The sequence below is a fragment of the Lithobates pipiens genome, unplaced genomic scaffold (assembly GCF_037356315.1).
Source record: "Lithobates pipiens isolate NorthernLeopardFrog02 unplaced genomic scaffold, aLitPip1_a1.2 Scaffold_18, whole genome shotgun sequence".
In the NCBI taxonomy this organism is placed as follows: Eukaryota; Metazoa; Chordata; class Amphibia; order Anura; family Ranidae; genus Lithobates; species Lithobates pipiens.
Window position 1 is genome coordinate 224,325,346 of NW_027507758.1, and position 15,766 is coordinate 224,341,111.

At 40.4% G+C, this 15,766-nt stretch overlaps 1 protein-coding gene across 2 annotated transcripts in view; it reads left to right on the forward strand.

Annotated features, from left to right (window-relative positions):
- Positions 1-15,766, forward strand: part of PDE10A (phosphodiesterase 10A) — a 453,343-nt gene that overhangs the window by 268,165 nt on the left and 169,412 nt on the right. For both annotated transcript variants that reach the window (XM_077486632.1, XM_077486633.1), the window contains exons 7-11: positions 695-850; positions 1,560-1,610; positions 4,290-4,348; positions 12,971-13,022; positions 15,570-15,712. In XM_077486632.1, coding sequence (XP_077342758.1) covers positions 695-850; positions 1,560-1,610; positions 4,290-4,348; positions 12,971-13,022; positions 15,570-15,712 — 461 coding nt within the window. The remainder of the gene's footprint in view (positions 1-694; positions 851-1,559; positions 1,611-4,289; positions 4,349-12,970; positions 13,023-15,569; positions 15,713-15,766) is intronic.

Below are 15,766 nucleotides of genomic sequence, written 5' to 3' on the forward strand. Positions count from 1 at the left end.
AAATCTTTTTCTGACACTTCTTTCTTAAAGTGGGGTGCCCTCTAAAAAAAAAAAAAAGTTAAGTCAGCAGCTACAAATACTGCAGCTGCTTACTTTTAATAATCGGACACTTACCTGTCCCAGGGTCCAGCGATGCGGGGGAACAAAGTCCTTCCTCGTTCCCCGCTCCGCTTGCAGCACCGGCATTCTTACTGTAGGCACCCGGATGTGGCTTCACAGCCAGGCACCCGCTGCGCATGCCGTGATACGCCACACAGTCATCTGGGACACGCGACAGGTCCCAGATGACTGTGCGGCACGAGGGGATTGAAGAAGGCAGACTACGAGGGACCCCCTAGCAACAGGCATTTAGAGGCGAGTACATTTTTTTTTTCCAATTATTTTTTTTTTTTTTATGAATTTTAAGCTATTTTTTTGGTGGCAACACCACTTTAACTTAAAATCAATATTTTTTTCTAGAAAATTACTTGGAACCCCCAAACATTATATATATTTGCATATTTGTTAAGTGCAATATCACACTGTTTAGTGCCAGCCTACACTTTTGTTAGTGTCTTTAATGCTTCTAATAAAATGCATTTAAACCAGACCCAACCTGTTCTTAATATGAAATTACACTCAGCTTCTTTGGCTTCTTATATAATGTTGCTGGCATTGTTTTTCTTTATTTTTTTCGTGCGTTATTAAATTCCAGGATGAGCGGTTCCCAAAAGGTACTGGGCTGGACTCAGGGACTCGTATCCAGTCTGTTCTGTGCTTACCAATTGTTACAGCTATCGGAGACCTTATTGGAATTCTAGAACTTCATAGGTACTGGGGAAAAGAAGCCTTCCGCCTCTGTCACCAACAGGTAAGCTAGAAATATTTGTTCTAACATTTGCAGGTAGCGGTGTTCCTTGTACAGAATGCAGATTTGTATATGGAAAGCTGTAAAAATAAGTCAAATTAGCATATGGCAGTACCTGGTGTAAGGCTGCTATTGCATACAGACTGCCCTAGCTAATGCCCACTTTTGATACTGAACCTTTATAATTGGAGGTATTGAAACCCAATAATTTAAATGGGGTATACCAGGGCTGGGAAGAAAAGCGCTTGATGACGCAGGACTTAAGCCTCATACACACTATCAGATTTTCTGTTGATTTTTTCCTTCAGATTTACCAAAACCATATAATATGAGGTCAAACCTTAGGAGTTTCAATTTTGTATGCAAACAGGCAGGCCCTTCTATTACATGGTTTTGGTAAATCTGAAGCCAAAAATCAGCAGAAAATCTGATGCGTGTATGGGGCTTTAATCCAGGATTTATAGTGTTATGCCTCCTATTACACTAATATTGCTTATTACCATTGGATTATGTTATTAACTTTTTTTTTTTTTTTACATAAGTTACTACATTAGAAAAACAGGAAATGCACATCGCAAATTTTAAATTATGTGCACAAACACTTAATATAAAGTGCAGAAATGAGATTAATGTCAACATTACTGTGGATAGTTTTGTTTAGCGGGTATTTTGTATTAAGACAATTTTTAGCTATGCTGATTTTATTTGACAGGTGGCAACAGCAAACCTTGCATGGGCATCAGTAGCAATACATCAAGTGCAAGTAAGTTTAAATGTTTTTTTGTCAGTCAATTTAAAAACAGATCAGTAAAGGCTCAAAATGTTTTCTCAATTTCGGACAGAATGGAAAAAGGTTGCTTTGGTGTTAACAGGGACAGGAAGTCAGGTGTAATCCCCCAACGTGGCCACAATAAAAACTTGACTACTAAAAATTCTAAACTAAAAATGTTTTGGCTAACATTGGGCTTTAAGTATTTAACCCCTTTATGACCAGGTAATATATATGCAGCGTTCAGAAAGTGGGCTTTAATCCATGTCTTGTACTAACGATTGAGAACTGTAAGAACCTGCTCTGAATCACATGATTACTGTGATAGCATGTGATTGGCTATCACAGTGCTTATTCACTCTGTAGCCTGTCCCTGTGTTGTTTCATTACTGTGAAGTGGAAAAGATACAATGTATAATTTCCTCCCTGGGAGAAGTCTGTACAAAAATAAAAGTCTGTTGGAAAAAAAGAAAAATTAACTTGATCAGGGCTTGATCTAGTTTGGTGAGTGTCAGTGTAAAGCAGGCCATAGATTATGCAATGTTCTTTCCTGCAGCCACGGATGGCAGGACAGAAAATCGCTTGATTTCCCTCATCAGCATAGACAGTGTTGATGGGGGAATCCCTCCCAGGAGGTGCGGGGAGCTCTCCCTGCCAGGAGAACACAGTTATTACTGCTAGCAGCTATAGCCGCTGGCAATAATCACATGTTAAAAATTCAACTAATGGTTGTACTCAAGTCTATTGAATGATTGACTTGGGTACAGTCAGCCTGCACATAGGTTGATGGAATTGATCCAGCTCTGGCCACCTCAAATGTCAGTGCCAGATAGTGGTAGTGTAAGTGCTAATTGATGTTGGTATTAAAGCGGAGCTCCACCCAAAAGGGAAGCTACACTAGTTTGCCTCTCCCTCCTCCCCCACACCCTCTGCTGCCAAATTTGCCACCTTTTGGGGGGGGGGGGGGGAAGAGAGCAGGTACCTGGTTTTGACAGGTACCCCCTCCCACTTCCAGTTGATTTCGCCACAGCAAATTCATCTGGAAGTTTGGCCCCCCTGCACCTTCCCCTGCTGCCAGGCCATCCACAAAGCGCAGCGCACTTCACGCTGCACAGTAGGGAACCGGCTGTGAAGCCACAAGGCTTCACTGTCGGTTTCCCTTACCCAGGATGGCGGTGGCAGCACATGAGAGCTGATTGAAAAATCGGCTCTGGTGAACACACCGCTGGATTGGGGGACAGGTAAGTGTCCGAATATTACAAGTCAGCAGCTACAGTATTATTTGTAGCTGCTGACATTCATTTTTTTTCTAAAGGAGCCTGGAGCTCCGTTTTTACGTAGATTGAAATTTGGCTGGTTCAGGGGAAACCAGCTGAATTTTGATTAATGAATGGGCAGGGAGGTTGTACAGAAGTCTCTCTGCTGATTGTTTTCTGTACAATCTCTCTGTCAGATTTTTACCACTTGACCAGTGTATTTTGAGAACAGTTTGTGTCAGTGCTACGATCAGTGGGTCTTGGGTAAGAAAAAAAAAAGGTTCTATATTTAGAGTCAGTGTGTTTAGGTAGGACAAAAAGAGAGGAAAAAATATGTGGTATCACCATAATCATCAGCTGTAGGAGAATTTATTTTGCAGGGTTTTTTTGTAGGGATTGACTGATTATTGGTGCGGCTGATATTCACTTTTTTCAAAGTATCAGTCAAAAAACATACTGATATTGCTTCAAGAGGTTCTATCGGGGTGATGCATGCAGCTGCATGCATCACCCAGTACCTTTGTTTAGAGTGGATGGTCTGCTTTACTGTAATAATGATGGATGCGGCTCGGCTGTTATTACAAGCAGCGGGAGGGGACATCCTCGCCCCCTCCCCACCGCCTTCCACTGCTCGCCCAGGCTCCCCCGTCCCATTGGGACGGAGGCCCGAGCAACCAGCCGGCACATCCGCTGATGCTTTGTTCGGGTCTCGAATCTAGTAACCAAGAAGTGATGTCATGACATCACTTCCTGTATTACTGCCATCTTAAAGGCACCAGTTTTAAAAAATAAAGTATTCAAAAACGCTGATCTTTAAAGTGCAGTGGAGGGGTTTGGGGTCTTACAGACTCCGATCTCTCCATAAAGAGTACCTGCCAATGCCTATTACTGTCACAAGGGTTGTTTACATTCCTGGTGACAGCAATAACAGTGATAAAAATGTAAATGACAGTGTAAAAAATGTTTTGGGCTGAAATATTGGTATTGTATTGGCACCAAAAAAGTGATATCGGTCGATCCCTAGTTTTTTGGTGGTGGATCATGTCAGTGGCACAAAAAATATATTGCTAGACTTAGTAAAAACTTTTTTTTTTTTTTTTTTTTCTTTAATTAAGGGCTAGTTTCCCTCTCATAATGGAGATCAGGAGATATCCATTAAAATTTAACACCAAATTAATGCACAATCTGTCCTTAAGAAAATGTGGTATAATCTAACTGTATAAACAAAGTAATTGCAGTGATATGTACAGTTACACTAACACACAAAATAAGTTGCAAAATTGAGTTTGGGCATTAAGGTTTGTTTTGACCTTGGGCATAAAGGGGTTAATATTTAATATTTTCAGTGGCTATGCTATTCCAATATGTATATTTTTTGACAATGATTTTCTTTCTTTTTTTCAAAATTATGTTATAGGTATGCAGAGGATTGGCCAAACAAACAGAGCTAAATGACTTTTTACTAGATGTATCCAAGTAAGTACATAAGACAATCCCTTCACACTTGATACTTAGGCTACTTTCACACTGAGGCGCTTTACAGGCACAAAAAATAACACCTGCAATAGTGCCTGTAAAGAGCCTCTCCTGTCTCTCCAGTGTGAAAGCCCGAGTGCTTTCACACTGGTGCGGTGCGCTTTCAGGACATTAAAAAAAAGTCATGCAAGCAGCATCTTTGCAGCGCTGTAGGAATGGTGTATACACCACTCCTAAAGCACTCCTGCCCATTGAAATAAATGGGACAGCGGCGAAACCGCTGTCGCTTTACTGTCGTTTTATCTGTGCTATTTGGCCCCTAGCGGTTTTAACCCTTTTACGGCTGCTAGCTGGGGTTAAAAGCGTCCTGCTAGCTGGGGTTAAAAGCGTCCTGCTAGCTGCTGAATAGCGCCGATAAAATGACAGTAAAGTACCACTAAAAATATCGGAGCTTTACAGCCGATGTCCACCCCAGTGTAAAAGTAGCCTTATTTTATGCTACAGTACTTGATACTCTAAATATTGGTAAGGAGAAGATCAGATTAGCTATTGACATTTTAAAGCAGTTGTAAAGGCTAAAATATATTTTTCTAAAATAACAAACATGTTCTAATTACCTGCTCTGTGCCTGCTCTCCCCTGATGGCACTCCTGGCTCCTCCTCTTCTTTGTGTGCCACCATAGATGCACACAGCACAGCTGGACCCTGCCACCTTGATCCCTCCGCACGAGATTTGCTTAACCAGCAGCAGGAGACAATGGATCCCGCTACTGATTCTGCAGATGGGTACAGCGCTGGATCAAGATGGAAGTTGGGCAAGTATATAGGGGGGTGAGGGGGCAATAGACATTTTTTACCTTCATGCAGGCAAAGCATTAAGCCCCATACAAACTATCAGATTATCTGCTGAGTTTTTCCTTCAGATTTACCAAAATCATATAATATGAAGACAAACCTTAGGATTTTCAATGTGTAAGCAATCAGGCAGGCCCTTCTACTACATGGTTTTGGTAAATCTGAAGGAAAAACTCAGCAGATAATCTCATAGTGTGTATGGGGCTTTAGGGTAAAAAATGTTTTGCCTTTTTACAACCGCTTTAAGTATTAGAAACTTATATAGTGTCACAAATGGTAAATTTGTAAGATGAAAAATATTAAAGTTGCTGTTAGATCAATCTTATATCACATATTCACTATTTATTGTCCATCCCATTTTTAATACTGTATATTATAATATCTTATGTAGTGTTTTATAAGATGTCGTTTTTGTAAATAAACATATTCTGTACAGCTCTCATCCAGGTTGTACTGGGTACTCCTTGAAAAGAGAGATGCATGCAGAAAAAAATAAACAAAAAGATATTTTTTTTTTTTAAATATATCCAACCGAAATAATAAAAATGTGACTGGGATTCAAACTCTTCCAAATTTTATCCTTGTCCAACTAATTATGTTGCTACTTTAAATTGGAGATTGCAATTGGCTGCAAATATTCATGGAAGGGTATCCACTTGTCACCTTAGCATTGAGGGATGCTAAAGGAACAGAACCAAGCAACAATAAGTCAACAATAAAGTTTACAAAAATCCATGTGATATATAACTGTTGATATATATATATATATATATATATATATAATATATATATATATATAATGCCTATTTTTTCAAGTTTTGGATAAAATGGGGGAAAGGATAGAGTCCCTACCAGGCTTTTATTACTGTCAGAATCCCTGCTGGCGAGATTCATTCGTGATTAGTCCTGGTGACCACTTTTACAGAACAAAAAGTGAGGTACAAATCCAAGTTATTGCCAAAACAGGAAGAGGAAAAATCTTCCAGTGGGGGCATCTGCTCCAATGATCTCTTCTAATTTTGGAAAGATTCCCGCTTACTCCTTTAGGCTTTGGTTGACTTTAGTTATAGCTTAAAGTGATTGTAAACCTTCGTTTTTTTTTTTTTTTTTTTTATATAAAACATAGCATACTTACCTACACTGTGCAGGTCATTTTGCACAGTGTGGCTCCGATCATCATCTTCTGTGGTCCCCCGGCAGCGCTTGCGGCTCCTCCTTGCATCAGTAAACCCCCTGTGAAAAGCCCTCTCCCAGGGGGTTTCATAGTTACATGGTAGGTGAGGTTGAAAAAAGTCCAAGTTCAACCTGTGTGTGTGTGATTATATGTCAGCATTACATTGTATATCCCTGTGTGTTGTGGTCATTCAGGTGCTTATCTAATCGTTTTTTGAAACTCTATATGCTCCCAGCTGAGACCACCGCCTGTGAAAGGGAATTACACATCCTCGCCGCTCTTACAGTAAAGAACCCTCTACGTAGTGTAAGATTAAACCTCTTTTCTTATAATTTTAATGAGTGGCCATGTGTCTTGTTAAACTCCCTTCCGCAAAAAAAGTTTTATCCTCATAACCAATATCCTCCAGACTCCAGATGGACTTGAAAAAAGACACAAGTCCATCAAGTCCAACCTATATGTGATTATAAATTGCATGTCATTGCTGAGCCTATCATCTACTAGTACCCCCGGGTCCTCTTCCATCCTAGATTCCCCCAGAGGTATAGATTGCATTGATATTTTTGCCACCCAAATGCATTATTTTACACTTTTCTACTTTAAACCTCATTTGCCATGTAGTTGTCCACCCCATTAATTTGTTCAGATCTTTTTGCAAGGTTTCCGCATCCTGCAGAGAAGGTATTCCCCTGCTTAGCTTAGCATCATCCGCAAATACAGAGATTGAACGGTTTACCCGTTTATCTAGGTTGTTTATGAACAAAATAAATAGGATTGGTCCCAGCACAGAACTCTGGGGGACCCCACTACCCACCTCTGACCATTCCAATTTCCCATTTATTTCCACCCTCTGAACTTGCCCTTGTAGCCAGTTTTCAGTCCATGCCAACGGACCTTATTTTGTATAGTAAACATTTATGGGGAACTGTGTCAAATGCTTTTGCAAAATCCAGATACACCACGTCTACGGGCCTTCTTTTATCTAGATGGCAACTCGCCTACTCATAGAAGGGTAATAGATTGGTTTGGCAAGAACGATTCTTCATGAATTCATGCTGATTACTGCTAATGATACCATTCTCGTTACTAAAATCTTGTATATAGTCCCTTTTCATCCCCTCCAAGAGTTTACATAATATTGATGTTAGGCTAACTGGTCTGTAAGGGCCGGTTCACACAGCGAGGCGCGGCGAGGCGTCTCCGACTTGCCTCGCCGCGACCTGCGGGGACCTCAGCGGCGACTTGCAGAGGACTTCTGTATAGAAGTCAATGCAAGTCGCCCCCGAAGTCGCCCCGAAGTAGTACAGGAACCTTTTTTCTGAGTCGGAGCGACTCGAGTCGCTCCTCTCAGAACGGTTCCATTGTACAGAACGGGGGCGACTTGCGGGAGCGAGGCGAGGCGAGCCGTGTCGCCTCGCATCGCCTCGCTGTGTGAACCGGCCCTAATTCCCAGGGATGTATTTTGGGCTCTTTTTAAATATTGGTGCTACATTGGCTTTTCTCCAGTTACCTGGTACCATTCCAGTCAGTAGACTGTTAGTAAAAATTAGGAACAATGGTCTGGCAGTTACTTGACTGCGTTTTCGAAGTACCCTCGGATGCAAGCTATCTGGTCCCAATGATTTATTAATGTTAAGTTTCCCAAGATTCATTTTAATTCTGTCCTCTGTTAACCATGGAGGTGCTTCCTGTGATGTGGCATAAGGATAAACACTGCAGTTTTGGTTACTGAAGACCCCCAATTCCCTCATGAAGACTGAGGAGAAGAATAAATTCAGTACCTTCACCACCTCCCCATCCTTTGTAACCAGATGTCCTTCCTCATTCTGTATAGGGCCAATATGGTCTGTCCTCCCTTTTTTACTGTTTACATACTTAAAGCGGGAGTAAACCCAGTTTCAAAAAACATTTACATTCCCAGCATGCCGGAAATGCTAACTTTTCACATTGGTTGGGCTCTCAACCAAACTTCCAAACCATCTAATGGCTGATGTCATAACTGATCACATGTGCAGCATTATGGCAGTTGAAGAATTATTAGAGGCCAAGATGGCAGCTTCCTTGACTGAAAACGATAGGAGGGTTTACTTCCACTTTAAAGAATTTCTTGGGATTTTTTTGCTCTCGTCTGCTATGTGTCATTTGTGTTCTATCTTAGCTGCCCTAATTGCACCCTTACATTTTTTGTTGCATTCTTTATAAAGTCTGAATGCTGATGATGATCCCTCAACCTTGTATTTTTTGAAGGCCTTCTCCTTTGCTTTAATATGCATTTTTAAATTGGATTTAAGCCATCCAGGACTTTTGTTTGCTCTTTCAAATGTATTACCCAATGGGATGCATTGGCTAATGCCCTTATTTAATGTGCTCTTAAAGCAGCCCATCTCTCCTCCGTGTTCTTTGTTCTTTTATCCCAATTCATGCTTTCTAACAAGGTTTGTAGTTTAGGTAAGTTGGCTGTTTTTGGAAATGAGTGTTTTTGTATTCCCCTTATGTTTCCTATTTGTGTGATTTATACTGAAGCCAATTGATCTGCGATCGCTGTTTCCTTAATTGCCCCGTATTTCCACATCCATGATCAGGTCTGCATTGTTGGTAATCAGTAGATCCAGTAACTCTTTATTTCTAGTTGGTGCGTCTACTATCTGAACCATGAAATTGTCCTGCAAGATATTTAGGAACTGGCGAGCCTTCAACAAATGTGTGGTTCCCTCCGCCCAGTCTATGTCTGGATAATTAAAATCCCCCATTATGATAACACTTCCCATCCTTGCTGCTAATCCAACTTGTGATGGGAGATCCATCTCCCCCTCCTCCCTCAGGCCTAAAGCAAACGCCTAGTAATATTTTCCCCTTAGCTTCATCCCTTTGGAGCTCTAACCATAAAGATTTCACCACCTCCCTAGCTCTCTCTGTGATGTCATCTCTCACATTCACTTGTACATTATTTTTGATATATGAATATATATGAACATATACCTTGTGGGTGCGCTCCTGAGTCTAGCATTTGCGGGCATAGACACAGAATGCCGAACTCAGCCCCGCCCCTCGTGTCATTGTATTTGATTTGAAATGCAAACATTTATTATATTGCAGTTTACTAATTCTTAGATGTGATGGCTGCACTAGTTTCCTTTTTTAGGCTTGTTTACTTAAGTGATATCATAAGGCCACAATGAACTATGGGTTTTTACCACCCCCTCAAACCCAAATGTAAATGTGCGCTTTTCTTGTGAGCCCCTATAAGGTTCACACCTGTGCAGTTTGCTTTTGATCCATTTGTCCAGTTCTTTTTCGCTGTACATTTTGGGTTTTTACGCACACGTTTTTTTATGCTTTTTTGCATGTTTTTTAATGCATTTTGAATTTCTTATGCTTTTTTTTTTTTTTTGTCCAATTTGTCATTGGATTAAGAAATGCCAATAGCAGTAAAAACGCACCACATGCTTTTCTGCAGCTTCTCCATTGAAGTCTATTGAACCAGAAAAGCATTGTTTTGAGTAAAAAAAATAAAATAAAAGTCCCTGGCCCTTTTGAAAAATGCAGCAGCTGAAAGAAAGCATAAATATGAATGTGTCCCATAAGAATCCATGTTAAATGAACTGTAGAGCATTTCTGCAAAAAAGCACCAAAAAAGGCATAGCTGTGAACCAGGCCTTAGGCTGCTTTCACACTGATGTCCTGTGGTTTACCTGCACTGTGGGTGCAGCACAGCACATTTGTAGTTTACCTGCGGGTTATCTGTATGAGTCATAGACTTCTATTACATCTTACTAAAGATACCAAACCCGCGGGATATAATAGAAGTCTCCGGTTAGCCCCCCTCGGCACTCGGTTGGTTCGGTCTGGCGGCCGCCATTGTCCCAGATGGTAACTGTTCTCGGTGTCTGTGTCCATCCGCCGCTTTTCCTTCCCTCCCCGCCGGATGCCCCGCACTCCGGGATCCCTTCCACAGCAGACTCCGGGGCTCGCAGCGGCCTGTCTCACCGGGCCTCGTCGTCACCGGGAACACCCAGGCCAGAGAGGAGGCCTGCGCCGCCCGAGAGTTCCTTTCTTTTTTGGGGATTACTGAGCTCCCTATTGGGACCACGGAGTAGATTAATATCTGGAGAGTACTATTAGGAGATGGAGAGCTGACCCACTAAAAAGGAGGATATCTTTTGATGGGACCCATCGACTATATACAAACGCCCTAATTTATATATTTTCTGGTAAGCGCATTCAATATACGGTGACGGGCACTTTATGCGCTTTTGGATCGTGTTGAATCACTGTGGTGTCACAAACGCCTATCTGGACTCACATATGAACTTTTTATGATTGGATTTTTGTTTGTGATATTTTCATTCCTTTATGTATTGTTGTGTTTTTTATGCACTTAAGGTGTTTATTTGATTGCTATAATCATTTAATGATAATTACCCACATATTCTGACACTATTTTTTTGTTATTTAATTAAGTATAGGGTTGGCGCAGTTTTTTATTTCTGTATTTCTGTTGGGTGTTATATCACATTTATTGCTGCTGCCTGCTTTATATATAGTTTACTTGTTCTCACGTTTTTCCCCAGCGCGGTATATTTTTTTCCATATAATAGAAGTCTATGACTCCATGTAGCTAATCTGCAGTAAAGCCACAGGTACACTGCGCTGTACCTGCGGATCAGTGTGAAAACTGCCTAATAACCCTTTTTTATGAGTGCTAATATGGCCATTGCAAAAGCACAATGTATATGTTGTTTAACATGCTAACCTTTTGCTGCCATCACTCTTGTGAAGGCGATGTGCACTTGGTATCACTCTGCTGGGGACAGAAGCTGGCGCTACAGAAGAAGCATCGCTTACATGGTTCTTGCTCCCTCTGTGACCGCCTGCTTTCTCTGCTGCTGGCTCCATGCACTCTGATGTTCTGTGATGGCGGGTCCGCAACCCATTGATCATGATCTGGGTTTGCAGACATTCCCTGGCTTGGGTTTGAGGGCCACATACAAGGTCTCCGTGGGCCATGGGTTGAGCTGATTGAGGGAAAAGACTTACCACTGACAGGGGTGCTTGCAATGATCAGTTTTTATTTATTCATATTAAACCTTTTTTTTTTTTAAACAGAAAAAAAAACTGTTGCTCTGACTGCATTGTGAGCCAGACTTTACTTGCTAGATCTACTGCTTACCAACAATACAGAGCTGATCAAGAGTAAATGGCAATCACAGGTCAATTGGCTTCAGTATAAATCACACAAATAGGAAACACAGGGGGAACACAAAGACACTGAATTTCAAAAGAGCCAACTTCCCTAAATTACGAACTTTGTTAGAAGGTAAAAAATGTCCCTCTATTTATATCACCCTTAGCTGAGCCTTCACTCAATACAGTGCTGTGCCTACTGAGTTCTCTCTTCTCTCTCTGCTCAAAGAAGCAGCAGCAGGAGCCATTGGTTCCTTCTGCTGTCAAACAAATTCTGTGGGGGTGGAGTCAAGCCACGCTGTCTATCTATGGAGGCAGGCAGTGCAGCTCCGGAGCAAGGCTGCAGGTACGCCCCCGTAGCAAATGGTGCACTGTAGGAGTGCCCAGAGAAGAAGAGGAGCCAAGAGGGTCAACGAGGAACCCAGGAAGAGGAGGTGCAGGGCTTCTCTGTTTAATGCCATTCCACAGGGCAGCGTAAGTATAAAATGTGGTGGTGTGTGTATTGTTTTTATTTTTATTTTTATTTTTTATGTGAATCTTTACAATCACTTTAAAGGGGTTGTAAAGAGAATTTAAAAAAATAACTTCCCTCCACTCCGCTCCCTCGTATGGTGAGAAGCACTTGCGGGCGCACTCCCGTGATACAGCCAGCGGCTATAGCCGATCACTGTATCACTCGGCCCCGCCCCCGGCACGCTGCTTCATTGGATGTGATTGACAGCAGCGCGAGCCAATGGCTGCGCTGCTTTCAATCCATCCTCTCCAGCCAATCAACGGCCAGGCTGAGCGGCGAAGAGGATGTCGGGGACGAGCGCAGGACTTTTGAGGGATCAGGTAAGTAAAACGGGGGGACTGGGGGCACGGCGCTGTCAGAAGGTGAAAAAACTTTTACCTTTACAACACCTTTAAGTTTTATTACCGATTTTGAGATGTACCGGTAGTTAGTCTTATGAGTTAAGTATATGCAATTAATTAGTAATGCACCCTGTCTCAGGTCAGTGGGGTGGGTATTTCTTGTATTTTGGTGCACAGTAAATTAGGCTACGACGAAGACCAATCAAGACTGAAACACATACATTTATTTTGATGGTGCAAGAGGATCTGAAATAAAAGCGGCATCAGAGGAGAGCGTTTGTGCCAGCATTCTTGAATTTATACATATTCTTGTTCATCCTGAATAAGTAAATGTCTATGCATCACATTGGAACCGAGGTGAAAGTGAAAGCGGAGCAGTTTATTCCTGAAACCCTCTACTAGCCTGAAAATAATAGCTTTGAACTTGTGCAAAGTATATTTTTGTATTAGGTTACTTTCTGCATGTGTGATCTTAATTAAGACCATTTCGTTCCTTGTTTTTGCTTTTTTTGTTTTTGAATAAATTACAAGTCAAGTTTTCTTCTTTTTTGCAGAACATACTTTGATAACATAGTTGCAATAGATTCGTTACTTGAACATATTATGGTAAGAAATATGTTTTTTCCATCACTCTATTTCCTGACTGAAAAGTTTTTTTTTTTTTTTTTATTTTTCGTTATTTTTTTTTTTTTTCAATTTTTAAAAAAATGTGAGATGTGCTTAATATATGTTAAATGTGTAAAAATATTACCAAGAAAAATAAATAAAAAAATGTTTAGATATTTATGGATAATAAAATAGAAACTAACAAAAAAAAAACCATCAGGAAATAGAGACGAAGAATAAGAAGTTATGCTGATTCGTGTAATCTAACTGTTAATAAGAAGTTTTATAAAAAAAAATTTTTTTGCTTGTCCTTCTGCTTTAACTGACTAATAAAATAAAAAAATATCTAGATCAAGGTTTAATCTAGGTCAATGCCGGGGTTAGTGTTTGGGTCAAAGGTCAGGGTCAGTATTTATTTTTTGGACATTCTTTCTTTTTAAATTGGTATTTGTGTCAGTGTGTTTTAGGTAGGATAAAAAAAAAAAAATATATGGTATCACTGCGATTGTCAAGAGCAGGAGAATTTATTTTGGCTTGTTCTTTGGTTAAAGATTACGGTAGTAGCAAGAAATATACAGCTAAATATACAGCCCACTATTTTGGGCCAGTTTTTTTGAAAAAAAAAAGAAAATATCCATTACCATTTACCACCAATTGAAAGCCCAATTTGTCCTGAAAAAAACGCAGTATAATCTACCTCTATACGTAAAGAATATATAGATTCTGAGAGGACAAACAAGGCTTTATAATTTTTTTTTCAGTATATACATATCTTTTTTGGAAATTAGATTATAAAATAACATATCTAAGTGTTATGTTGCTAGACAACATTTTGCCCAGAAAAGGTTATCTGTTCTACTACTGTTCTAGTAAAAAAAAAAAAGAAAGAAAGAAAAATCCCGGGGAGACCCAAGGTAGCGTGCAGTGTTTTTTACAGTTCATTTTCTTTAAAAAAGCATTTACAGCCGGAATAGAAAAATGCCTGACCCCTGCCAGCATTCTGTGTGGAAGCAGTGGTCTCTTTGCAAAAGGGGGCCTTGCCAATTGCTGAGTCAGAGACAGAGCTGTTTGTTTCATTCAGCAAGGACCAGGGATTTTGCTGATTGCAGAGACTCTGCACAATGTTTGTTTGGAGCCACTATGAATTATTTAGCGTCTATAAACTGAAAATTTAATTGTGCTTAAAGAAGCTGCGGAGAGCCACTACTGAGATTGAGTACGTGGTTAATGAGACGACATCACCCAGGCATTCTACAAAGCTGGGCTTTATATAAAAGTGACATGAGTAATGACAGAAAAATGTTCCATAGCTTGATGAGACAGAGACTGAACTTTATCTCAAACCACTGATATAAGGAAGCCAGTGCTGCTAGTTACCTTGAGAAAAACATTTCTATGGTGAAGCTAAGTGGTGGTAGCATCATGTTGTGCGATTCTTTTCTGGGAAACTAATCAGGATTGAGGGCATTATGGATGGAGCCAAATACAGAGTGTTTTGGGGCAGACAGTGATCCTAAACCAGAGCCAAAGCAACATTGAAGTTGATAGATAAAATGAAGAACTGAGATTCTTAGACCCCTTTCATACTGGGGCATTTTTTAGGCGCTTTAGCGTAAAAAAAAAAAGCGATGCAAAGAACCTGCTTGCAGGACTTTTAAACACTCACTCGGGTTGAACTGGATGGACTGGTGTCTTTATTCAACCTTACTAACTATGTGACTTTTTGACGCCTTGCCAGCGCAGCACCTCAGTGTGAAAGCACGGAAGAGGCTTCTTTCAGACGTTTATAGGTGCCTTTTTTTTGTTAACGCTAAAGTGCCTGAAAAACGGCCCAATGTGAAAGGGGTCTCAGTGTGTAAGCAATCAGGCTTTCACATTGCGATTGCAGATAAGGCTTCTTTCAGATGCTTTACAGATGCTTTTTTTAACTCTAAAGCACCTGAAAAACGCCCCAGTGTGAAAGGGGTCTTAGATTGCCCCAACTGTGATTGACTTCAACTGCAAATTGTGAATCTAAAATAAAAGAATTGGAAATTGTTGTCGCTATCAGCCATCTAAACTGACAGAACTTGCGCAATCTAGCAAAGAAGCAGCACTGCAGGATGCAGATATGCTAAAGAGATACTGTCATGTTACAAAAGGCTTGCCTCTGTACTGTAACCAAAGATGGTTTTAGCAAGTATTTCCCTCAGGGGGGTATATACTAAAGCAACCAACTTTTTTGTTAATGTTTGTGTTACAACAAAAAATATTCAAAATATTAAGTAAAATAAAAATGTGGACAATTCCAAAGGGTGTGATCACATATGAAAAACACGATCTATTCCAGGTCTGTCTTTTCTACTTTATTTGTCATTGAACAATGCAAAATGTGACCTTTTTGTTACCAACTCGTCTTTGAGAATTAGGACGTTCTAGGCTTCATTTGAAGGAAATAAAGCACAGACCTCTGAAGTTGCCAAAATCGCTATCGAGTCCTTTTGGTTAAGAAAACAAAAACCTTTTGAACCATGCTAATTTTTTTTAATTTTTTGTTTCTTGTTCTAGATATATGCAAAGAACCTAGTGAATGCAGATCGCTGTGCACTTTTTCAGGTTGACCACAAAAACAAAGAATTATATTCTGACCTTTTTGATATCGGTGAAGAAGATGAAGGAAAACCAGTTTTCAAAAAGACCAAAGAAATAAGGTGAAATCATAATTGACAATCTTTTCAACTCCAAAGCACAAGTGGGGCCATACT